The 26,330-nt window shown below is 45.8% G+C and overlaps 1 protein-coding gene across 2 annotated transcripts in view; it reads right to left on the bottom strand.

The window, feature by feature from the left end:
• Positions 1-26,330, bottom strand: part of WAC (WW domain containing adaptor with coiled-coil) — a 120,543-nt gene that overhangs the window by 8,875 nt on the left and 85,338 nt on the right. The window contains exons 9-11 of one of the 2 annotated variants that reach the window (XM_082259695.1): positions 15,530-15,652; positions 4,496-4,644; positions 4,277-4,407 (exon numbers count right to left, since the gene is read on the bottom strand). In XM_082259695.1, the coding sequence (XP_082115821.1) occupies positions 4,277-4,407; positions 4,496-4,644; positions 15,530-15,652 (403 nt within the window). The remainder of the gene's footprint in view (positions 1-4,276; positions 4,408-4,495; positions 4,645-15,529; positions 15,653-26,330) is intronic. The other variant, XM_082259694.1, reaches the window with a different exon arrangement.

The raw sequence follows: 26,330 nt of genomic DNA, 5'->3' as shown, positions 1-26,330 counted from the left end.
CCGATGGTTGGACAGCAGGAGCCTAACCGCATGCTGCAACTTCAGCGGTTTCGCCTCTGGAAGACAGACCCTGGCTGAGGTTGAATCCAATTCCTCTCCCAATGCAAAACGAAGAAAACGCTGATGCCTTACATATATTGGGATATGAAGGTAAGCGTCCTTGATATCGAGAGAGACTAGAAAATCCCCTTGATGAAGGAATGCCACCACTGTGCGAATGGACTCCATCCGAAATTTCTGAACCCGCACAAAGCGATTCAGGACCTTGAGATACAAGATCGGATGGACGTAACCTTCTTTCCTGGGAACAGTAAATAGATCTGAATAAAATCCATGAAAACGTTCCAACTCCGGGACAATTGGATTGAAGGAAAGAACTCGATCTTGTATTCGGCCCGAATCAACTCGTGGAATCATTTGTCTTAAATAAGAGAGGTCCACGGGTTTGGAAAGAAGCAAAGACGTCCCCCCACAGCAGATACGGTTGAGGGCGCCCCCTTCATGCAGAGCAAGCCTTGTCCGCAGGTCTGGAAGAGCCCTCTCGTGGCTTGCCAGACCAGGTCCTATTGGAACCTCCAGTGTAGGCCCTGAAAGGCTTTAATCCCTTGCCTTGAGACCCTGAGGGACAAAAGAGCCAAGAAGAATGGCCTACATCTATGACGGGGCTCCCTGCCCTTGTTAGCCTGCGGAAGAGGAGTACTCTTCCCCCCCTGTAAGACCCTTAATGATGCCATCCAAGGAAGCTCCAAACAGGCGATCCCCTACAAAGGGGAGATCAGATAAGGCCTTCTTAGAAGTCTGGTCTGCAGACCAGCATTTCAGCAAGATAATACGCCAAAGGACCACTGCTGATACAGATAGCCTAGAATCAAAGAAGCCGCATCAAAAGAGGCATCACAGATAAACTGTAGCCCCTAGAAGACCAACTGATCCGCCAGCTCCACAAAGGCAGGGGGGAAGTGGTTTCTCTTCCAGGTCCCAGCGTAAAAGTTTAGCCCACTCGGTCAGAATTTGCGATAGCAGGGCAATAGTAAATACCGGCCTATGTGCTGAACCAGCCAAAGTAAACATATGGTGGGCCAGAGCCTCCACCCTCCTATCAGCCGGATTTTGTTGCACAAAAGAAAGAAGGGCTTCAGCTAACCTCACTGGGGCCGCCCCCCCAACGGAGGCGCCCAACGACGCATGCCGTGGCCTAAAATTTTGTGGACGCTCAGCCACTTGGGCATGAGCCCCAGCGGAGCCGACCACCCAGTGGCAGCTGAGGGCGGATGCCCAAATGGATGGCAGTGGCTTCAGCAACCCTCACTGGGCCGCTCCACATAGCTCCCGACCAGTAGGCAGCGGCCGAAATTTTAGTCTGGATCCGAACGCGTGAGGCGCAGACCCGCGGATGCTATACCATCCGCTTCCCCAGCCTAACAACTGCATCCCTGCCCTAGTCACCAACCCCCAGGGTGGCGATGAACCCTGCTCAACCCCCCAGTTGCGCACCAGAAGCAAATCCAACAAGCTCCTTTTAAGAGCCTGTGACAAAAGCCAGCTCATAAGAGGGGAGACAGCATACCAGAAACAGGGTGGGCACCGGTTCTGACAGACCACCGCTCCATTGGACTGGGGGGGGGGGGGGGGGCTGTCGGCCAGAAAGAAAACTGCGACAGAGGGGCTATGTCGAGGTCGACCTAGCGCAGGGCTGAAGCATGCCTGTGCTCGCTGGCCAAACTGGGGGGACCTCTGAATCTAGATTGCCCAGTCCGGCAGTTGATTGTAGATTCTCACAGCAACATAACAAAGACAGAAAAAAGTTAAATTTAAAAAGGAAAAAATTGCCAGAACCAGAGATCCCAGCAAGAAACTAGGTCCTTACCCCTGTCTAGGCAGAAAAAAAAAACTGAGCGCCTATAGCTGAGAGTGGGAGTATACCCCCTAGGACTGCCCCATTAGGCGTAGTCAAGCTTTTTCCTGCCAAGTGTCCTACTCCTGTAGGAAGCAGTATAACCCAATGGTCATGAAGATAAGGAGCTGTGTCCATCGATGAACGAAAGAGAAAATATGATCTGGTATTGTGCAAGAAATTTTGGTGCTTATCCCTCCCATCAGTTATTAAAGGTGAGCCGAATGGAAATTTTGGTGCTGAAACCAAAAATGGATGCACTTGGCCGAAAACCAAAAATGACAGTTTGTAAAAAATATTTATATGTTTATATATAATTGTATTATATGCAACTTTTCAATTAAGATCATGAATTTAAATGAATATCAATTTATTGTCGGTCATTATTGGCACCTTTAGCACAAGAAAAGCTCACAAATAATGCATGCCTTTAATTTCTATGTATGTCGCGCTTCCATTGTTATGTTAAAAATCCTGTTTGCTGCATTTTGCACTTCCCAGTTAAAATGCATTGAAACTGCAGCAAGAACGCCATCATGAACGCCATCATGAACGCCATCATGAACGCCATCATGAACGCCATCATGAACGCCCCCGTGCTACATTTTTGATGTCACATGATCTATGAAAAACAAACCATGAGCAGTTAAAATTGTGGTTAAATGGGCACAATATCACGGTAAAACATAAAAAGATCACAGCAAATTTGCTGTTAAATTTATGTGAGTTTTTGGCACCATTATTGCCACCTTTTTCTCTTATTGGCAAAATTCAGATACCACCATTTCGGCTGATGTTTTGGCAGCCAAAATTTCGGTGCATCTCTAGTGAACATCAGATTAACTGTCATGATCGGCTCTTGAAAGCTGTGTACAAAAGATCAGATTATCATACGATTGCTTAAAAAGCGATATTTTTCGTACCATTTTCTGATCATGTGTACAGACTATTAGACCGTGTTTTCTGAAAGCAGCTTTTACTATTGCTGTATTTAACACAAATTGCCTTCTGTTGATGTTGACAGAATAGGGGTGCTTTGGTGGGAAAGAAAGATGTTTTACACATGGCCTTGTCAATGAAGTTTAACTTTAGGCAGACAGTGGACACATGATCACTGATCCTTCCCATCCACCAAGGAATACAGACCCTATTAAAGGGATGCTAGGACTGGTCAGAAAGGGGTTAGAAACCAATTGTTTATCATAAATCAAATCGGTGCAGCTCGTCATGCCATTTGACAGTTCCAGTGCCGGCAATGGAACCGCTCATGTCGCAGTGATGAAAAAGGATCCTGCACTACTTTTCATTTATTTCATTGCAACTTGCATAGACTTCTGGTATATGAAGTTACAAGCTGAAATGAAATTGGCAGTATAAAATTGTACCTATGTGCAGCTTTGACGTGCTCAAGTAGCGTGATTTCAAAGCCACATCGGTGTGAACGGGAGCTTAATCACCCAATGCCTTCATACATCTCTGAAAAAACTAATGGCCAGATTTCTCAAAAATGGTTTGTTCCCTGGCCTGTCCTAAGTGCCTGCCATAGTTTATCCCCTGAAAATTGCAGGTCATTTCTGAATTCAATGGTTCAGAGTCCAAGATTCAGATGATCCACACGGCAAATAAAATTCAAAGAAAAGTATGTCTATTGCTGGCGAATAACTATGCGTAAAATCGATCACTCCTTTTCGAAAAACGAACACTTGGCTGTGAAAGCAGAGGATAGTGCCATCATGTAATGCCCGATAAATCGTTCAATGAACATAAATGAATCCGTTTGTTTGTTTTTCACATATACCTAGTGCAAACAGTTTGGAGAAAAACATTAACCTTTCAATTGATCGTTTGTTCGGCAGAAAATTTCCAAACTTGTCCTTCGTTTTTTGGCTCAAAAATGTTACAACCAATTACAGATTTGTGCCCATTATAACTGGCTGAAAAACAAACTAACTGTCCAAATGTCAGAATTTCAGCCGATTTTTTGTATAGTGTATGGCCACCATAAGGCTAAACCTATTTTAAGAAACTCGTTAAGTACAGAAACCCAAAGAAACAGTTTGACAGTTGACAAGCATGTTGAGAAGTAGAGGTCAGCAATGGAAGCCTTTCCTGACAGGTGTACTTCAGCTTTTGGTCTGTTATCAGGCTGGCCAAGAATACTGCCAGAGATACCACAGTAAGGGTTATCAATGAGAGATGTAAAAACCAGCATATGATTCAACTTGCCAGCAATCATGATTTAGGTGTGGTTGATCTTTCAGACAACAGTAGAATTGATATAATTCAGTAAGACCTAACCAAGCACATTTAAAAGTTCAAGAAACAAGGCTTTAGTTTTTGACTGCACAGATTTAAAGAGAAGGACCAGCAAAAACCCTATACAGTACTTGCCTTTGACGCTGAAGGTTTCGGGGGGAGGCAGGTTCATGTCCTTGGGATTTTTCTGCAGTTACTGACTGCTGTGGTACTGTCTGTGTAGATGGTCCTTGTTTAGCACCAACTGCAGTACTGGCCTAGAATGAAAACCAGGTTTATTCACCAACACAAAATATTCAGTGCATTTCATTACAAAAGGGGGAGTGAAAAGTCAGAGGATTATACCTTTGGCTGTGAAGATACAGGTGTGGTGTTTATCAAAGGTTTATGGGGAACAGTATTAGTCTGCGGCGTGCTGATTCGGGGGGACACGTATGACCTTGGCGATGAGGCATCAGACGTCAAAGACATGGGTGACTGATTTGATTGTGTCGCTGAAACAAGAAACATCTTGTAAAAAAGTAAATCCCTTGTGCTTTTAATGGCAAATGCAACCTAAAAATTTATTTGACCACTTGCCTACTGGAAACTTTTACCCCCTTCCTGCCCAGGCCAATTTTCAGCGCTGTCACACAAAAGACAATTGCGCAGTCATGAATCACTCTACCCATATAACATTTTTATTATTTTTTTTTTCTTTCTTTTGGTGGTATTTGATCAGCACTGGGTTTTTTTTTTTTTAGCTAAACGAAAAGACCAAAAATTTTGGGGGGTGGGGGGGTATCGTTTGTCATAAAATTTTGCAAACAGTTCATTTTTCTCTTGGACTGTTTGTTGGACATGGATGAGGCTGCACTGATAATCAGTGCCCTAATTATCAGTGTAGATGTCCCTTTCACACAAGCTGGTTTTCGAGTCTAACCTCCTCCCGTTGTCAGCAAAAGGAAAGCCAATAACTGGCTTGTGTTTACATCATGATCAGCTGTAAATGGACACCGCGATCACAGAGCGCCCCGAAACGGGCGCGAGCACGGGACGACTTAACAGGGCGCCCTCCCAGAATTGGCCAGCTGCACTGAAGGCATCATTCAGCTATAGCAGGGTCAGCAAGTGGTTAACCACTTCAATACTGGGCACTTTCACCCCCTTCCTGCCCAGGCTAATTTACAGCGCTGTCGCACTTTGAATGACAATTGCACTATCACGAAGCACAGTATGTTTTTTTGGTAGTATTTATTCACCACTGGATTTTTTGCTATACAAAAAAGAAAAAAACATCAAAAATGTTAAAAACAAAAATACAAGTTTTTCGTTATAAAATTTTCCAAAAAGATAATTTTTCTCCTTCGCTGATTAACGCTGATAGGTTGGACTGCTAGCCACTACTTATGAAGCACTGATAGGTGGTACTGATGGGCAGCACTGATGATCAGTACTGGATTGTGAACTAGGGAAAAACTAGTGAAAAACAGTCAGAAAAGATAAGTAGGGGAAAAAAACTGGATTGTGTCTTACCGTAAAAGTCTCTAAAGTTCATCAACAGACACAGCTCCACATAATTCTTGACCATTGGGTTATGCTGCCCCCCTACAGGAAGGGAACACTAGGCAGGAAAAAGCTTTACCATGCCTATGGGGCTGTCCCTGCAGGCATACACCCACACACTCTGCTATAGGCTTCAGTTTCGTTGCAAGCAGTGTTAAGAGGAAAAAACCCAACCCACTCAAGATAGAGGGGGTGGGTGCTGCATCTGTCAATGAACTTCAGAGGAAAGGATTTTACAGTAAGATAAAAATCCAGTTCTCTATCGTTCATTGACAGCTCCACAATTCTTGACCATTGGGACGTCCCAAAGCAGTATTTGCATGAGGGGTGGGAAAACGCAGAAAAAGAATGTAATTCCCAACAAGGCTAACACTTTAGTCAACCAGAGAATATAGAGCTCAACCAGGAACAACAGGAGCTCATCTGGACAAGCACCCTTAAAGAGACTATGTCTCTTTCAAACAGCAGCCTGCAAAACCTTGCGGCCAAAAGAAGCATCCGAGGATGCCAACACATCTACTTTAAAAAATTTTGTGAACGTGTGCACAGACGACCAAGTTGCCGCCTTGCAAACTTGTATCACTGACGCCTGATGGTGAAAAGACCAAGAAGCACTCTGCGCCCTAGTAATATGCGTCTTCACAGGGAAAGGTGGAACCTGACCCTTCAGTGAATAAGCCTGAAACGTCGTCTGACTGATCCACCTCGAAAATGGTCGCAGCCGACGCAGCCAATCCCTTTCTAGGTCCTTCCATAAGGACAAAAAGAGAAACCGATTACCCTGAAAGATTCAGTAGCCGCCAGGTAAACCCTAATTGCCCGAACCAAATAAAAAGAATGCAAAGCAATTTCCATAGGATGCTAGGGCTTAGGACAAAGAAAGCAGCACAATGTATTCATTTAGATGGAAATCAGAAACCACCTTAGGAAGAAATGACCAACTAGGTCGAAGTACCACTTTATCTTTGTGGACCACCAAATAAGGCAAGTGGCAGGAAAGCGCCGCCGATTCTGATACTCTGCGAGCAGAAGTATCAGCCACCAAAAAGGCAACCTTTTAAGACAAAGTAAGCAGAGGAATCTCCCTAATGTTCTCAAAAGGAGGTTTTTGAACAGACAGACAATACCAAATTCAGATCCCACAAAGGTAACAGGGATCGCCTCGGAGGAACCACATGACGAACCCCTTGGATAAAAGTGTGAATCAACGCATGCGAGACTAAAGGACGTTGGAAAAATACAACCAAGGTCGACACTTGGCCTTTAATAGTAGCAAAGGCAAACTTCTGTTCAACAGCTCTTTGAAGGAAAGCCAAGATTATAGCCAGTGAAAAAAAGGCGAGGATGCACCTTCATGGATACACACAAAGAAAATGCATGATTTCCACGTATGATGTTACTGGAAGCAGACTTCCTGGCCTTCAACAGTGTAAGAATCCCTGAATCAGAAAGACCCCTATCCTTCAACACCTGGCTTTCAATAGCCACGCCATTAAAGCGACTGTAAAACTGGATGGAAGATCGGCCCTTGAGACAGCAGATCTTCACTGAGAGGAAGTCTCCAAGGAGCATCAGCAACCAATCTTACCAGACCTGCATACCAAGACTGGCGAAGCCTATCTGAAGCCACCAGAATGACTGGAAACCCCTCCGCCTCTCTTCTGTGCAGAAGTCTCGGGAGGAGTTTCAGTGGTGGAAACGCATAGATCAGCCAATAATGACCCCAAGGAGCCATCAGTGCATCTACGGTGTCGGCTAGGGGATCCCGTGACCTGGCTACAAACTTTTGAACCTTCCTGTTGAGCAGAGAGGCCACCAGTCAACATTGGGTGTCTCCCACAGAGCACACAGGAGATGAAACACCTTCGGGTGTAGAGACCATTCCCCCTGATCCAACACCCGACGGCTCAGGTAGTCCCACCTACCAGTTTTCCACACCTGGGAGGTGTACCTCAGAGAGCGCAGGAACAAAATTCTCTGCCACCTCCAGGGACGCTAGGACACTCTTGGTGTCCCCTTGATGACTGATGTAAGCCACAGCTGTGGCATTGTCCGACTGAACCTGGACTGGACAACCTTGTAGACGATTTGTCCAGTGACAAAGGCAAAGCTTTATTGTCCTGAGTTCCAGGACATTGATCAGTAGTATGGACTCTTCCCCTGTCAAAGACCCCCTGGGCACACAGCTTCCCCAGCACTACACCCCAGCCGGACAGGCTGGCATCCATGGTGACCACAGTCCAACACAAGGGAAGGAAAGACTTGCCCTGGCGCAATGCCAATGAGCGAAGCCACCATAGAAGAGCAGTCTGTGTTGTGACTCAATTGAATCATAGAATCCAAAGACTTTGGATCTTTGTTCCGTTTGACCAGAATTTCCCTCTGCAATGACCCAATGTGTAACTGAGCAAATGGGAAGGTCGAGACCATCAGGCCTAGGACTCTCATACAAGTCCGTAGAGAGGACAGTTTGCTGGACAACAACAAATTGCCCCCTGTAACTTATGCAGCTTGTCCAGGGGAAGAAAAAGCTTTGCCGAAGCGGAATCCAGAGTCAGACCCAGGTAGGCCAGTCTTGAGGATGGTACCAGGGCTGATTTTGCAAAATTGATGGTCCTTCCCGAAACTCTTGCAGAGTCCTTACAGTGAATGCAAAATCCCCTAACAGAGCTTAATGAGAATCTGCTCTTAACAGGAGATCGTCCAGGTACCCCAGAACCGCAATTTCCCTCTGACATAGAAGTGCCAATATCGGAGCCTTTGGCCCCGAGCCTTTAGCCCAGGGCCTTTTGAGAAGACCCTGGGAGCAGAGGCGAGACCAAAGGGTAACGCCACAAATTTAAAGTGCTTCTCTCCCACAGCTATGCGAAGAAAACGCTGGTGTCCAGTGTAAATAGGGATGTGTAGATATGCGTCCTTGATATTGATAGAGGCCAACAGGTCTCCCTGATGTAGGAACGCCACCACCGTGCCAGTAGACTCCATTTAAATACTTCTGTATCCGCACAAAGCGGTTCAGAGCTGTAAAATCCAGGATTGGACGCACATTGCCACCCTTCCTGCGCACAGTGAACAGGTTTGAATAAAACCCCTGAAAACGTTCTCGAGAGGGAACCGGCACAATCACTCCCTGTGACAGATCTTGCACTGCCTCTCGTAGGTCTGTTAACCGATCTGGAGAAAGGGGATGTTGAACAGGAAGAACCTGTCCGAAGGTCGGGACATGAATTCAATCTTGTAACCCGATTGGATCAGTTTGTGAAACTATTTGTCCTGAATCAAGGAAGTATACGGTTCTGGAAAGAAGCAAAGACGTCCTCCCACCCTAGAAAACGGGTGAGGGCAGCCCTGCCTGTAGACGAGGAATTGTCCGCAGATCCAGATTGGCCTGTTCTCAGCTTACTCTACCATATCTTCTCGGAACCCCCAGAAGACCTGAATGGCTTAGCTCCTTTCTCCTGCGACCCAGAGGTACGAAAGGGCCGCCTATGAGCAGTGAATGAAGGCCCCCGTCTATTACGCGGTGCCTTGCCCTTGGTGGATTGGGGAAGAAGAGTACTCTCCCCACCCGTAAGGCCTTTGATCAATCCATCTAGGGAGGATCCAAACAACCTGTCCCCATAAAGGGAAGGTCAGAAAGAGCGGTTTTAAAAGCCTGGTCCAGACCAGCTTTTTAGCCACACCATGCGTCTAACAGAAACCCCCACAGCAGGCACTCTGGCTACCAGTGGAGCCGCATCACATATACAGAAGGGTTTGGACCATTTGGCCCATTAGCTCTATCAGGCCCGATGAGAGCTGCTCCCATTTCCAAGTCACCTTTCAGAAACTTTGCCAATTCCATTAAGGTCTGTGATACCACAGTGATCACAAAGACCGGTTTCTGTATAGAGCCTGCTATCACATGCAAATGGCGGGACAGAGACTCAATCTGTCTATCCTCGTGGTCTGCAAAGACCGGGGACTCCTCCACCGGAACCACAGTAAACTTGTTTAGTCTGGAAACCGGATGATCCACCTTTGGTGGTATCGTCCATCTAGCGGATATCGCGTCCGCAAAGGAGCGGCGCCTTTTAAAGCGCTTAGGCACCACTAACATTTGTTTGATGCGCACCCACTGTTCATTGACAATGTCAAAAAGTTCCAGACAAGGAAAAACCTTGCCCGACTTCTGGGATTTGTGGGTGCCAAAAGACACCTGCATCCCTGACGCTGTAGAATCATCCATTTTTAAGGTTTCCCGCACTGGCACTAAGCGCCTTCACAAGCGCACTTTCCCACGAGGATATATCCTCCTCGCCATCACAATGCAAAGATGCAGATCCACCAGGATAGCATGCGGCAGCCATATCTACCTCAGAATCTGAGGCTACTAGAGAGGATGGGAAAGGCATAGGGCGCTTTCTACTAGTGGAATTTTTTTAAAAACTAAATCCACTTTTGAGACCAAGTTTTCCAAAACCGCTATAAATGCAGACAGGGGCTGCGACCCAGAGGGTCCTGCAACCGCACTGAGGGGGTCTGTGGATGAGATTTGGTCCTGGGACTCCAAATTTACTTAATACATAAAAAAGAAAAAATGCAAAAAAAAAAAAACGATCCACACTGCTGAACCACAGGTCCCAGCCCTAGCACAGCCTGCAGCAGGGTGAATGAGAAATACCTACAGGAACCCCAGTAACATACCGCCAAAACGATATGGAGGACTAAAGAAATACCTGGGTCATGTACTAGTCACCCTAGCTTCTCCCTGCTGTCCAGCAATCTTGGACTCCAAGAAAATGGCAGCCCTACGCATTTCTGGGGGGGGGGGGCTTGGGGGGACGACGACTACGAAAACATGGCCGCCCATGTAGTTCAATAGGAAAAATTTTTACATTGATGCAGAGGGAAACTACGACAAAATGGCAGCCCCCACAGAGCGCTATGCGGTCTCCAGGACCCCCCCCCCCCCAGGGGGGTCATTAGACCGTGGCATCAGGTGGTCCCTAGGAGGGGCCCCCACTAGGATAACCACACCCCCCCCCGCTCCCCTGAGGAAGGAACCTGCTTGAGGAGGGGAAAAGCCTAAGGGGGGGGGGGGGGCCTGGTATTACCGAGAGGCCAGAGGAACCGAGGAATACCCAAGGGTCCGACTTTCCCAGGGAGGGGCCCACGTCCACCCCAAGACCGCCAGAGAAATGGGGGGGGGGGGGGACACTTACTCACCACCATACCAACGGCATCAGGTGGGCACCACTCTTAACAGACTACCTCTCCACCTGGGGTAGGGGTCCTGACGGCGCCAGGGGGTACGCTGCGACTCAGGGTGAACCAGGTCTTATGCGTTCTGGCAAGGTGTTTCACTCGCAGGCCAGCCCTCGTCCATCAGCGCTCTGTCATAGCGAGGCCTAGTGCTGGACTATAACCTGCGTACGCTCGCTGGCCGGGCTGGGAGACCTTAAAGTGGAGTTCCACCCTATTTTTATACTTACCTCCATCTTCTCGCTCCGGGTCACCTGAAAAAGAAATGGATAATCGCATATTTTTTTTTTTTTTTTACTTACCTCGTAGCGAAGAAAATATACTTACCTTACTTCCTTCTTCCTCGGCCGCGGCCCGTCGTCACTTCCTGGCTCTGCAATGATTCCTGGGAGCTGGACGTCATAGCTCCCAGGAATCATTGCGCCTGCACCGGCCCCGACGTCAGTTCCGGGTCGCGCGCGTCATCCCCTTCTAAACAGCTTCTGGGCATGCCCAGAAGCTGTGGAGGGATGACGCGCGCGACCCGGAAGTGACGTCGGGGCCGGCGCAGAGCATCGTGGGACCAAAGAAGGCGGAAGAAGACGCCGAAGAGGACTCGCTGGCTTCAAGCTGCCCACATCTGAGATGGCAGCGCTGGACAAGACGTTTGCAAGGTAAGTATTTGTCCTAACAGGTAAGTGCAACCCGGGACAGATCAGAGGCTAGCCATTGTGGAATGCACTAGCCCTGACTGTCCCGGGGGTATTAAAAAAAAAAAAAAAAAAAATCCAGGGTGGAACTCCGCTTTAAGGATATCCAGTATAAAACCCATCCGGCTGTTGCTTGAAGTTCTCAGGAACAAGACTAACTAAAAAGTAAAGGCTTACAAAAAAAAAACAGCTAAGACCGAAGTCCCAGCAGGGGAACTAGGTCCTACTTCTAAACTAGGCAGAAAAACTGAAGCCTATAGCAGAGTGTGTGGGTGTATGCCTGCAGGGACGGCCCCATAGGCATGGTAAAGCTTTTTCCCGCCTAGTGTTCTCCTGTAGGGGGCAGCATAATTAAATGGTCAAGAGCTGTTATGGAGCTGGGCTGTCAATGAACGATAGAGAAAATATCATTGGCCTTCACCTGTAAAATCATTCCTTTTTTGGTGGGTCTTATTGTTGTCCATCTAGTGTACCTGTTAATTTCATTAACATCAAAGCAGCTGAAACTGATTAAGAACCCCCTTTGCTACTTAGCAGACCAGATCAATATCCCAAAAGTTTAATGGATTTGATGTTATACCAGGCCTTGACAAATTTGCCTGAAATCTAGGAGCCAGCTAAAAAAGTTAGGAGCCAGTTTTTTTTTTTTGTTTTTTTTTAAAACTAACAACCAAGCTTTATTTAATAAAACGGATACTAAATTTACACATAAATACGACTAGAACCCCACTCTCCTCTATAGCGCAATTGGATGGAAACAGACTGTCTCTTTCCATCCGATGCCATCTGATCCGATCCATGGGGGTGGATAGAAAATAGAACCACCATTCGTCTGTTTTTGGCGGACAGGATCAGATGGCGGCAGATTACCGCTCCATAGAGGAGAATGAAGGGTCCGATCAGGTCTGCCTGAAAAACTGACGGGCGGACGTGATCAGACAGCCCGTGTGAAAGGCTGTGGCATGGCGATGAGGGAAAAAAAAAAAGATTATATTTTATATATATATATATATATATATATATATATATATATATATATATATATATAAAATTTAATAATTGAGAAAAATACATTTATTTTTTTAATAATTAAAAAAAAAGAATTTTTATTTTTTTTTAAATTAAAAAAATAAAATACTAATAACCACACTCCCTATCCACTTACCTTTAAGCAAAGGTAACTGGACAGGGAGATGAAGCCTGCAAAAACTTTCCTCATCTCCTCTTGGGAAGGAGATGGGAATGCATTAACAGGCAGTGGAAACAGTCATTACTCCCTGCCACCACAAGAGGGTGCCAGTTCCCCAGCCTCTCTCATCTCACAGAAAAAGGCCGAAAAGCCGGGGCCTCAATTTTCGGACGGCGTGGAAGTCTGTGCACTCGGGGAGGAGGTGGGGGAGCAAAAGGGACAGGACACCTACTGCAAAATGCGACCTGGCGCCCGGGGTTTGTCGAGCCCTGTGTTATACTCTAATTAAAAAGTGTTCCTTTAATTTTTTTGAGTAGTGTACTTACCTGCTCTGTGCAATGGTATCACACAAAGCAGTCTCTAACCTCAGGGCATGACAAATTTGCTTTAAATCTAGGAGCCAGTTAAAAAAAAGTTAGGAGCCAGTTTTTTTTTAGCATAACGTGTGCTGTCAGCACCTGGGGCAGGGCAAGTAATTTGCGCCCCCTAACCCTAACTTACTTACAGCAGAGCAGCCAGTCAATATCGCTAATGGAACGTTTTTACCTCAGGGCTATAGGCTGGCCAGAAAGAATGTCATTAAAAACTCATTATGCAGAATGCATTTTGACTGCGGCATGTAAAACACCCTCATCTGCTGCCTATTGTAGCTTAAGGGTGGCAAAAACATGTCTCTACTGCACTATTTTTTTTTTATATCAAGAAGAACTTTATTAAACTTTGTGCAAAAAAAAAAAAAAAAAAAACAATACAATACAAATTCCAGAGCAGACACGCCCACATCATACAGTGGCAGTCATATACATCACATAGTGCCATGCATCAACCCATGTAAAGCTCTACTGCACATTTTTACCACCAAACTGCACATCTAAATGAAGCCTTAGTGACACTTTAACCACTTCAATACCAGGCACTTTCTCCCCCTTCCTGCCCAGGCCAATTTTCAGCTTTTAGCGCTGTTGCATTTTGAATGACAATTGGGCAGTCATGTAACACTGTATCTAAACCAAATTTATGTCATTTTTTCCCCACAGATAGAGCTTTCTTTTGGTGGTATTTGATCACCGCAAGGTTTTTTCTTTTTTGCTAAACAAATAAAAAAAGACGAGAAAATTTTTTTGTTTATGTTATACAATTTTGTAAATACAGTAAACCCCCCTCCATTGCGGGGGTTACGTTCCGGACCCACCCGCGAAAAGTGAAAATCCGTGAAATAAAAAAACCCTATTAAAATGCATTGTAGGCATGTTTTTTTTTTTACTGTCACTGTACGTGTAGAAGCATTTTAAGGTCTTTAAACACTTTTAAAACAATAGAAACTCATTTAAAACACACAAAAGATACTGAGAGACATAGCAAGAGCTATGGAAAACACAAACATATTTCATTTTTAATGATTTATATAGTAAAACAACATTACAAAAAAACCACAATATACCGGGACCGCAAAAACGGAACTGCGATGGAGCGGGGGTTTACTGTAGATACGTTGTTTTCCTGTACTGATGAGGCCACACTGACAGGCGCTGATGGGGTGGCACTAATATGCGGCACCAATAGGCAGCACTGATAGGTAGCACTAACATGCAGCATTGGTGGGCACTGATAGGCAGCATTGATGGGCGGCACCGGTGGGCAATAATGCTCACTGGTGGGCAGCACTGATGCGGAGGGCACTGGCAGGCAGCACTGATGCGGAGGGCACTGGCAATTATGGGCACTGGTGGGCAGCACTGATGGGGAGGGCACTGGCGGGCTCCCTGAGCGATGATTGCCATCCCTGGTGGGCATCCCTGGGGTCATGGGTGTGCCTCTCTGGTGGTTCTAATGGCACATCTCCCCCCCCCCCCCCCCCAAGGGTCTGCACTGGTAATCAATGCTCTGATTACCAGTGCAGACCCCCCCGTCAGGAGAGGCGCAGATCGGCTCTCCTCTTCTTAGGCACAAACTAAGGAAAGCCAATCAACGGCTCTTCTTGTGTACTATGTGACCAGCTGTGATTGGACACAGCTGGTCACATGGTAAAGAGCCTACAACAAAAATGAAAATACTACATCCATCCTTCATCCAAAGCATGCATTTACTTCAAAAAGGTACTATACTGCTAATAAGGGGTATTCTATTTAAATATTAATAACCTTTGCAGCTGTGTGTAGGTAGAGGCACTAAGCCCTATGCAGAAATTTGGCATGGACAGAATACTGACACAAAGCAACTTGATCGGTTTTAATCGACATTTTCATCTCTATTTTATGGTATTACTGAAAAGAACTCAGCTGTGTATTGGAAAAATGATTGCCCTTCACTTTACCACCTTCAATTTAAATATTTTGCTTTTTGCAACATCACGCAGCTCTTTAGCGAGTGGTGATTTTATGTGCTTATGTGTATTTTATTTTTACAATTTTTAATTTCTTTTTTACTATCACACAGGGGTCCAGCATTGCACCTGCAACCCGAGATGCATGGCGGGGACAGTCCCTACCAGACCGTTTTGGAAGCAATCGGGCGGCTGCCCAGCAACTATATCTCTTCCATCTGACACCTGGCTTGTCAAATATACACACACTCCCAGTGGGTGCAGCCACCAAGAGTGTGTGAAAAACCCCTGCTGACGGGTATGTACCTAGAAGAAAGGGTTAAAGGCTCTTTACGCATTACATCATATTTGGAGTTTTGTGACAGTATAACATTGCAGGCGTTGATTACCTTGTGCTGACAGCTGTGCAACTTGAGAGATAAGAGAAGTAATGTTGAAAGCAGAGGGTCCAGCGGTGATGATTTTGTGAAGTATTGACTGTAAAGAGGCTTGTGTCACAGCAGCTGTAAGAACTGAAAAACACTTAATATTACTACAGGTACTTTTATATAGCGTCAATGTACACAGCACTTTACATACATATTGTACATTCACACCCAGTCTCAAGAAGCTCTCAATCTAAGGTCCCCAATGCAAATTTATACATTCACATACTGGGCCGATTTATACAGGAGCCAATCACCTACCAGCATGTCTTTGGAGTGTGGGGGGAAACCAGAGTACCCGGAGGAAACCAGTGCCAGCACAAGGAGGAATTGTAGTCTCCCGGAAGATAGTGCAATCGTTGAGATTATAACCAACGACCCCAGTGCTGCCAGTTGGAAGTGCTAACCACTTAGCCACTATGCTGAGGTTTAGAGTAATAAATCTTAACTATAAACCTTAGTAAAAACTAGATATTTTACTGAAGATGAATCAAGTTTTATTTCATCAGTTGACCTCTCTCTGCACACACATCACAAGCACAGGGAGGGTGCTCAATATGATTTACAGCTCTCCTGTAAAGGGGGAAGTGTAGTGTTTTTCGGGGGATGAGTGAATAAAACTATTATTGCACTGTTTAAGGCAAGTCTTGAAGTTCCTTTTACATGGTTGCTCATCCATATTTTTGCAATCATAATAAAAAAAGGATTTGTAAACTACTACATGGAGCTCTGTATTTCCATTGTAATCGCTGATCCCCTTATCTAGAAAGATCATCCAAAATGAAGACTTTCAAAGTTTTATAGTCATAGCCTTGCTTAAGGAAGCAATAGAACACAGCCATTGTGAAATGCAATTAAACAGGAAGATGCCGCATGTAATTCACAAATGTCACTATCCCAATTACATCTCTAACTGCAAAATATACATGGAAATGTGTTTTTTTTTTTTTTTTTTTGTAATTAAAAAAAAAATTGGATTTTTGACCATAAATCCATTTCTCGGATCCTGTCATTCTTGACCACTGGGTTCTGCTGCCCCCTACAACAGCAGTAGGACATTGGGCAGAATAAACTTCTGGCTACACTCATGTCCCAGACGGTATACTCCCTCTTCCTGCTATAGTCACAAGGAGAATCATAACTCCACAGAGGGGTGGGTGCTGTGTCTGTCAATGAACATCAGAAAATGGGTTTTACAGTAAGTCAAAAATACCATTTTCTTTTTCGTTCATTGACGGACACAGCTCATGTCATTCTGGACCATTGAGACATCCCAAAGCAGTGTCAAACATGAGAAAAAGCAAAAAATTCCCAAGGCTAAATAGCCAACCAGGCAATAGGAGCTCAACCAAACAACTGGAGCCCACCTGAAAAACAATTACACCCTCAGAGGATCAGGTCCTCTTAAACAGCAGGCTGCAAAATCTTGCAGCAAAAGGAAGCATTGGCACATGGCAACACATCCACTCTATAAAACTTTGCAAAAGTGTGCACCGACGACCAGGTTGCCACCTTGCAAACCTGCGTCACTGATGCCTGATTACGGAAAGCCCAGGGAGCACTAAGCGCCCTAAAAGAGTGCGCCTTGACAGGGAAAGGAGGAACCTCACCCCTGATAGAATAGGCCTGAACCGCAGTCTGTCTGATCCATCTGGAAATGGTCGCAGAGGAAGCGGACAACCCTTTGCGAGGACAACCGTGAGCACAAAGTGTGACTTCCTGAAGGACCCCGTAACTGCCAGGTACACCCTAATTGCCCAGGCCACATCCAAAGGTTTGGAAACCAGCGAAGACTTCCTCCCATCCCGATATGGGTGAGGGCACACTTTCATGCTGAATAAGCCTTGTCCGCGGGTCTGAATAAGCATGCGCTCAGTTTACCAGACCAGGTTTGTTTGATTCCGCCAGAGGAGGCCCTGAAAGTCTTCGAGATCTTGTCAGTCGCCCCTGAGGGACGAAAAAAACGTATGAGCCGAGAAGGAAGATTCACGTCTACGGCGAGGTTACATCCCCTTAGTAGCCTGTGGAACAAAGGTACTCTTCCCACCTGTGAGACCTGTTATGTCATCTAGGGTAGCTCCAGACGATCTCCTTGAAAGGGAAGATAAGTCAAGGCCTTTTAGAAGTCTGGTCCGCAGACCAGCATTTGAGCTAAAAGGCATGCAGAAGGACCACCGCCAAAACAGAGGCATCATAAACTGCAGCCTCTGGACCAGCTGGTCCACCAGCTCAGCAAAGGCAGGAGGAAGCGGTTCTCCCTCTAGGTCACGGCGTAGGAGCTTAGCCCACTCGGTCAGAGTTTAAGACACTAGGGTAATGGTAAATACAGGCCACACTGAAGATTTCTTACATCCGGGGGGGACTACTCCCTTCAGAGAGCACAAACAGACTCTAACCAGAATAGAAAGAAAAATGTGGGGCCCCCCAGCACACAACTAAGCAAGAGGACAAGTACATTAGAGTTTCTAGTTTGAGAAATAGAAGCCTCACAGGTTCTCAACTGGCAGCTTTATTTAATGGCACCCGCAAAACGCCAGTCTCAACGTCCACAGTGAAGAGGCGATTCCAGGATGCTGGCCTTCTAGGCAGAGTGGCAAAGAAAAAGCTGGCCACTAAAAAGGAAAAGATTAAGATGGGCAAAAAAAACAGACATTGGACAGAGGAAGATTGGAAAATGTTATGGACAGATGAATTTAAGTTTGAGGTGTTTGGATCACACAGAACATTGTGAGAAGTAGAACAAGTGAACAGACGCCATCTGTCAAGCATTGTGGAGGTAATGTGATGGTCTGGGGTTGCTTTGGTGCTGGTAAAGTGGGAGATCTGTACAAGGTAAAAGGGATTTTGAATAAGGAAGGCTATCACTCCATTTTGCAACGCCATGCCATACCCTGTGGACAGCGGTTGATTGGAGCCAATTTCCTCCTACAACAGGACAAGAACCCAAAGCACACCTCCAAACTATACAAGAACTATTTAGGGACGAAGCGTTCAGCTGGTATTCTGCCTGTAATGAAGTGGCCAGCGCAGTCACCAGATCTCCACCCTATTGTGGGAGCAGCTTGACCATATGGTACTTAAGTAAGAAGTGCCCATCAAACTAATCCAACTTGTGGGAGGTGCTTCAGGAAGCGTGGGGTGAGATTTCTTCAGATTACCTCAACAAACTGACAGCTAGAATGCCAAAGGTCTGCAAGGCTGTAACTGCTGCAAATGGAGAATTCTTTGATGAAAGCAAATTTTGAAGGACAAAATTATTATTTAAAATAATCATTATTTCTAACCTCGTCAATGTCTTTACTATGTTTTCTATTCATTTTTGCAACTCATTTGATGAATAAAAGTGGGAGTTTTCATGGAAAACATGAAATTGTCTGGGTGATCCCAAACTTTGGAACGGTAGTGTAAAATCCTTAAAGGAATTGAAGGCAATTTTTGTCCTATTTGGACAGAATAGGGAAGAGCTATAACCCCTTTTTCACTATCCGTTCCCTTTGGTGAGATTTACCTTTCCCCTCCTGTCCCACAGCCACAAATGGGGAGAGAGGAAATCGCACACTAGTACTTTTTCCCCCATTCAACATGGCGGGCTAAACGAAAAATAAACTGAAGAGCTCAGGAGGAGCCGCTGTACTAGCAATCCGATGTTAGTACAGAGTCCTTCCCCGCTGAGCTATTCTGTTCTGATAGGGGACTGCCTGCCCCTGGCTATTTCAAGCTCTCAGTGGACAGTCATGCCACAAAGTGAGCAAAAAGCAAAAATTCAAGGAAAAACACTTATTTTAAAGTCGTTCCAAAGCCTAAAATATATGGTTAGCTTAATGCATTCTATGGGCGGACTCTGAGCTCCGCTGCGTGTGTCAATAGATGCAGACAGGGCAGCTTGAGACCGATTCCGCTTTCTATGGGGTCACTCAGCGAGGGGGGGGGGGGTTGAACCCAGAGTGCCAGTGGAGGACCCCAGAAGAGGATCTGAGCTACTTTGTGCAAAACCATTCAGCAAGTATAGAAGGTTTATTATTTTAATTAACATTTTTTACAATCACTTTAATAGCTTGGAGGGGAATAATACCACCAATCAGGTTGGTATTGCCGTCTGAGCACCCCTCATGGAGAATCACCATCTTTATTTGTCCTGTTTACCATTCACAAAAAGTGAAAGAAAATCCCAAATTTTGGGTTATGTCATAACAGGAAGACAGAAGGGACATTAGTTCTGGTGACAACTAGGGATTCCCTCACTTCCTGTTTTGACTATAGGATGGAAAGTGTTCTAAAAATATACAGATGGCAAAAAAAAAAAAAACTGACATGCTACCTGTTACTTCCTTACTTTAACCAAAATAAAAGTTTTGCCTTTAGTTCTACTTTAACTGTATGCATAAACCATGAAGGTTACTGCTAGTCCTTGCAAAGGAAAGGTTTCCAGTGTAATACACACAAGTTGCCAACAGACCATGCAAATTCATTTTAGAAAAATGCAACAAACCGAGCCCAAGGATACCACTCACTGTATGCTGGAGATATAGAAACTTTTACAAAGAAATATACAATCCATCCACTAGATGGCAGCAAGATCAGTCACAGCAGCAGATTCACTGACTCATACATTTAGGTGTCTCCCCATTTAAAGCGGAGACGTAGCAAAATGCCCTACACTGAATTAGAGACAAAAATGAAAGCAAACCTCTTTTTAGAAGATGTTCACATCGAGCCCCCCCCCCCCCACCCCAAAAAATAAAAAAACCCAAGCCTAAAACACAATAGAAAAGTGGCAAAGTAGCATTTTTTTGTCTTTAAACATGGGAATATGTCCACTCAAAAATAATAATTTTGATCAAATTTGATTTCTCAAAAATTGACTGGGAATCATACCTATGAGCATCACACGAGGTGAAATATGCCTTCTATTTACGATGGTACGCCTTCCTGGAGGTCAACATTCTTGCCCTGAAGAGGGCAAAAATTACAAAATCCGGGACACTCATATTCCTTCAGACCATCATGAATGCTGCTGCAAGACTCATCCACCTTACCAACCGTTAAGTGCCTGCTGCTACTCTGTCAATCCCTCCGCTGGCTTCCACTCACCAAACAAATTAAATTCAAAATACTAACTACTTACAAATCCATCCACAACTTAGCCCCTAGTTACATCACTTTGTCTCAATATCAACCAAATTGTTTTCTTCGTTCCACCCAAGACCTCCTGTTCTCTAGTTCCCTTGTCACCTCCTCCCATGCTCGCCTCCGGAACATTTCCCGAGCCTCTCCCATCCTATGGAACTCCCCACCCCAATCTGTCCATTTATCTCCTGTTAGGTTTACCTTTAGTTGATCCCTGAAAACCCCCCTCTTCTGAAAAGCCTATTCTGCCCCTAGCAGCTGTACTTTTATTTTCTCCATTAGATTATGCCCCAGAGTTATTACCTTTTGTATCACTTGACCCTCGCTTCTAGATTGTAAGCTTCAACAAGCAAGGCCCTCCGATTCCTCCTGTACTGAATTGTATTGTAACTGTACTGTCTGCTCTTATGTTGTAAAGCGCTGCACAAACTGTTGGTGCTAAATAAACACGGTAGGATATTAATAATTCCAAAGTTCAGTAACGTTGATTGGCAACTTGCACTCCTCTGATCCCCATGGTCCCTGAGATTTTGTGGTATCCAGCATCTATGAAGAAATCCACCATTTCAGAGATGATCTGGTGTCGAGAGACACATTGGCAAATCCAAGGACTTTAGATGTTTGACCCATACAGGCACGGTATGGTATAGAGCTGTAGTAAATCGGGAGTGAAAGGGGACTGCACCGAAGGCAGCTACTATCTTACCCAGCACTTTCATGAATGTCCAGATTGAGGGACCTTACAACGTCCTTATTTATTCCACTGGGTTTGAAGAGACAGGCATTTCTTCTGTGGAGCAATACCTTTGCTTGGGCCATATAATCAAAGACTAAACCAAAGTATTCCAGGCATGGAGTCAGAACCAAGGAATTTGTACCATCTCTGCTGGACGTTATACATCCTTTTCTTTTTAGCCAATTGCTGGTATCTCACAATGGGAAATGTTCAATAACCCCAGAAACAGAGCCAAAACCTTGGTATGTACTACAGGAGAGACAGACAGGATGAATGGCAGGACCAAAAATGGATAGAGGTGATCTACTACAAATAAACTATTGGTGAGGTGTAAAAAGACTATGCAGGTAGGATTCCTTCATATTTACTGATGCCAAGAAGTTCCCATGATGAAGCGAAGGGCCTGACCAGGCTGACTTCATCTGTGCCTACTCATGAAAAGCTCAGAGCACCTGAGAAGCTCAGGGCTCTTGAAGTCTTGTAGGAGCTGCCAAATGGCAGAATCTTCCAGATCAGGTTCCCTGAAACAGAGCATCTGCTTTGCTCAGATAGATGTTAAACAAAAGGCAAAACTTGGTTTTTAGTTTTGGACTGAGTGCAGAGGGATTAGAATGTTTGTCAGTTATTGCTGTCTGTGACCCCATTAAAGATATTTAGAGCCGGTTCACACTACCGCGACCAGAAAGTCGCCCCATGAAGGAGCGACTTTTTAGCGCGACTTGGAAGCGACTTTTAGCGCGACTTGGAAGCGACTTTTAGCGCGACTTGGAAGCGACTTTTAGCGCGACTTGGAAGAGACTTGGAAGAGACTTAAATGACAGGCGAATTTGTCTGTGGGGAATGCCTGGCTAATCTCCTTCTTCTTCCTGGAAAGTCTGATCACAGTCGCTTGAAATAAGATAAGGATCCGACTTAGAGGCGACTCCCATTGAAGTCTATGTGCACAAGTCGGATAGAGGTCGCCTTGAAGTAGTATAGGAACCTTTACTGAAGTCACTTCAGTAGTGCATATTAAGACGGCTCTCATTCATTTAAATTGAATTTGTGATGACAAGAGACTTGAAGCGACTTGAGGGCACACAAGTAGTGTCCCAAGTCGGAGTAGTGTGTTCCGTGAATAAAACCTACCCATGAGAAATGTCTACCCTCATCACTCCTCATCACTTCCGGTGCACCTACACGTCAGCAGAGGGTATGAAATGTTCACGGTAGTGTCTTATACACCGCATCACCACATTAAAATATCTCCGCTGCAATAGGAGTCATCTCTGCCCCTACCCCTGTCACTTCCCTCATCTTGGCTACTAAATGTAGAAGCGGATCACGGAGCCGACAGCTCCGTCATTTACATTTCATACACCCACCGCCGCTTTTACATTTAGTAGCCAAGATCAGGGAAGTGACAGGGGTAGGAGCGGAGATGATTCATATTGCAGCCGAGCTGTTTTAATGTAACCGCCGCTGTGTATCGTTACACTGCCATGAACATTCCATACCCTCCGAGCATGCGCACTTGTCAATTCCTCAGCTGTACAATGACGTATCCGGGGCTTTGAGCATGCGCACTGCTACGCTGCTCAGCTGTTCCTGACAGGAAGTGACGAGGGTAGGCATTTCTCACGGGGTAGGTTATTCTCACAGAACACCGGCTCCATTTAGCCTGTTTACCAATATCATAGAAAGTGAAAGTAAAAGAAAATCCTAAATTTAGGGTTGTCCCCATAAAAGTAAGAGAGGAAAAAATCTTCCAATATGGAAACTAGTTCTGGTGGCCTCGGGGTTCCCAGGGATTTCTCTTAATTTGCAAGCAATTTCTCTCACTTCCTGCTTGGACACAGGACAGGAAGTAGAGAAATCTCCACAATGAGACAGATGGTGAAAGGAAAAACTGACAAGGGTTATAACCCTCCCTTGCTCTATCCAAAATGAGAAAAAATGTTTTGCCTATAGCTCTACTTTAAGGGCTTGGCAAACACACACACCATCCACCGCAGGCTGCAGAGTCGCTCCCACCAGAGAAGACACAATAAAAGGGCCATCAACCTCTTATCTATGGAGTCTTTATCCACTTTAGCTCCAGAAGGTTTTACCCCCTTAAAACCCAGGCCATTTATTGCAATACGGCACTGCGTTGCTTTAACTGACAATTGCGTGGTTGTGCAGCGCTGTACCCAAATATTGGTAGTCTTTTTTTTCTTCCCACAAATAGAGCTTTTTTTTTTGGTGGTATTTAATCACCTTTGTGGTTATTTTTTGCGCTAAAAAATTGATTTTTGTCTTACCGTAAAATCCTTTTCTCTGACGTTCATTGACGGACACAACTTCATATCTTCTTAAACCTTGGGTTTATTCTGCCCCCTACAGGAGTAGGACACTAGGAGGAAAAAAAATTAGACTACGCCTATAGGGCAGTCCCAGGGGGTATACTCCCACTTCCTGATATAGGTCTTCAGTTTTGTAACAAGCAGTGTCAGAGGAACATATAACACAACTTAATAGAGGGGCGGGTTCTGTGTCCGTCAATGAACATCAGAGAAAAGTATTTTACCGCAAGACAAAAATCCAGTCTTCTCTTTTGTTCATTGACAGACACAGCTCCTTCTCCTTGACCCTTGGGATGTCCTAAAGCAGTGTCAACATAAGGGGTGGGAACACAGCAATAAACACTCTTCCCAAAAGCTAAAAGTAGCCAGGTAAAACAGGGGCTCAACCAGGAACAACTGGAGCTCACCTGACGAAAAAAATACACCCTTTAAAGAGGACTAATCCTCTCCAACAGCGGCCTGCAAAACCTTGCGGCCAAAGGCAGCATCCGCAGATGCCAACACATCCACCTTATAAAATTTTGTAAAAGTGTGAACAGACGACCAGGTTTGCCTTGTCTTTCAAACCTGCGCCACTGACACCTGATGACGGAAGTCCAAGAGGCACTAAACGCCCTCATATAATGCCCCTCAACAGGGAAAGGAGGATCCTGACCCTTAATGGAGTAAGCCTGCACCACCGTCTGCCCGATCCATCAAATGGTCACAGCAGCAGGGTTCATACACATTTTTACCAATAAAATTCCATGACTTTTCCATGACTTCACGTAAATATTCATGACCTAAAGTTTCATGAAATGTCTATGTATACACGTTAAATAAGAAGAAAATCCATGTCACACCCAGCATATTTTTACTAAAATAAATGACAATCTTTGTAGTGTACAGTACCTCTGCAGTTAGGGTTTAGTTTCTGGATACAGCGCGACTCGAAATGGTCCCTTGTTTTACAGTGGATGAGATGGAAGCACCACTGCAGCAGCTCGGAGCGGGTGTCACTTCAGGCGCACGGGTGAAAAAGCTGAGAACTCTGATGTAGGGGGGACTCTGGTGACCAGAGACCACTTTCCACAGCGTGAATGCACTAAGGAAGGGAGGGGGGGTCCTGATATAAGGAGGAACCTTTATAACAGTGCCCCCTTACATCAGTGACCCCCCTTCCCTCAGACTGGCTGGGCAGCACTGTCACTGACCTCCTCTTAGGTGCACAATGCTCTGTGGACATGGTACAGGAGGTGGTCAGAAGCTGTGGACATGGTACAGGAGGTGGTCAGAAGCTGTGGACATGGTACAGGAGGTGGTCAAAGGCTGTGGACATGGTACAGGAGATTTTCAAAGGCTGTGGACATGGTACAGGAGATTTTCAAAGGCTGTGGACATGGTACAGAAGATGGTCAGAGACTGCGGACATGATACAGGGGATGGTCAGAGACTGCGGACAGTGTAGAAGAGATGGTGAGAGACTGTGGACATGGTAGAAGAGATGGTCAGAGACTGTGGACATGGTACAGGGGATGGTCAGAGACTGCGGACATGGTACAGGGGATGGTCAGATACTGAGGACATGGTAGAAGAGATGGTCAGAGACTGCGGACATGGTAGAAGAGATGGTCAGAGACTGCGGACATGGTAGAAGAGATGGTCAGAGACTGCGGACATGGTACAGGGGATGGTCAGAGACTGCGGACGTGGTACAGGAGATGGTCTGAGACTGCAGACGTGGTACAGGAGATGGTCTGAGACTGCAGACGTGGTACAGGGGATAGTCAGAGACTGCGGACATGGTACAGGGGATAGTCAGAGACTGCGGACATGGTACAGGGGATAGTCAGAGACTGCGGACATGGTACAGGGGATATTCAGAGACTGCGGACATGGTACAGGGGATAGTCAGAGACTGCGGACATGGTACAGGGGATAGTAAGAGACTGCGGACATGATAGAAGATAGAAGAGCACGAGGGGGGGGCCGGAGAGCACAGGGGAAGCAGAGAGCACTGGAGGAGCTGAAGGGCATGGGGGGGGGGGGAATAGACAGAATTAAGGGGGGGGGGGGTTTGGAAAGCATTGCAGGGGGGTTGGAAGGCGCAGGGGAGTGGAGAGCACTGGGGGGGGGGGGCAGGCAGGGAAAACTGGGATGATTGAGAGCACAGGGGGAGGGAGGAACTGGAGAGCACTGTCTGTGGGGGGGGGGGGGAGCCAGACTAAGAGCACAGAGGGGGCTAAGAGCACTGGGGGGGGGGTCTAAAAAAAGCACTGGGAGGGGGCTAAAAAAGAACTGGGAGAGGGCTAAAAAAGCACTGGGAGGGGGCTAAAAAAGCACTGGGAGGGGGCCAGCAAAGGAAGTTGTATAGGAGGGGGATGGGGCAGCTGCATATAGATGAATTGAACTTTCCATATTCCTAGTGCAGCTTCTGAGAGGAGGAGTAACAACACTCAGCGACATGAGGAATATGAAAGTTCAATTCCTCTCTATGCAGCTGTACCATCCCACCCCCCTCCTATCCAGCACACGAGACTCCTCACTGACCTTCCTTCTGCCGCTGCCTTCTTCACACAGAGATGCGTGCGGCCCGACG

Source organism: Pelophylax lessonae (assembly GCF_965119305.1).
Source record: "Pelophylax lessonae genome assembly, chromosome: 5".
NCBI lineage: Eukaryota > Metazoa > Chordata > Amphibia > Anura > Ranidae > Pelophylax > Pelophylax lessonae.
The sequence above is the reverse complement of the archived record's forward strand: the minus strand, read 5'-3'. Positions and strand labels throughout refer to the sequence as shown.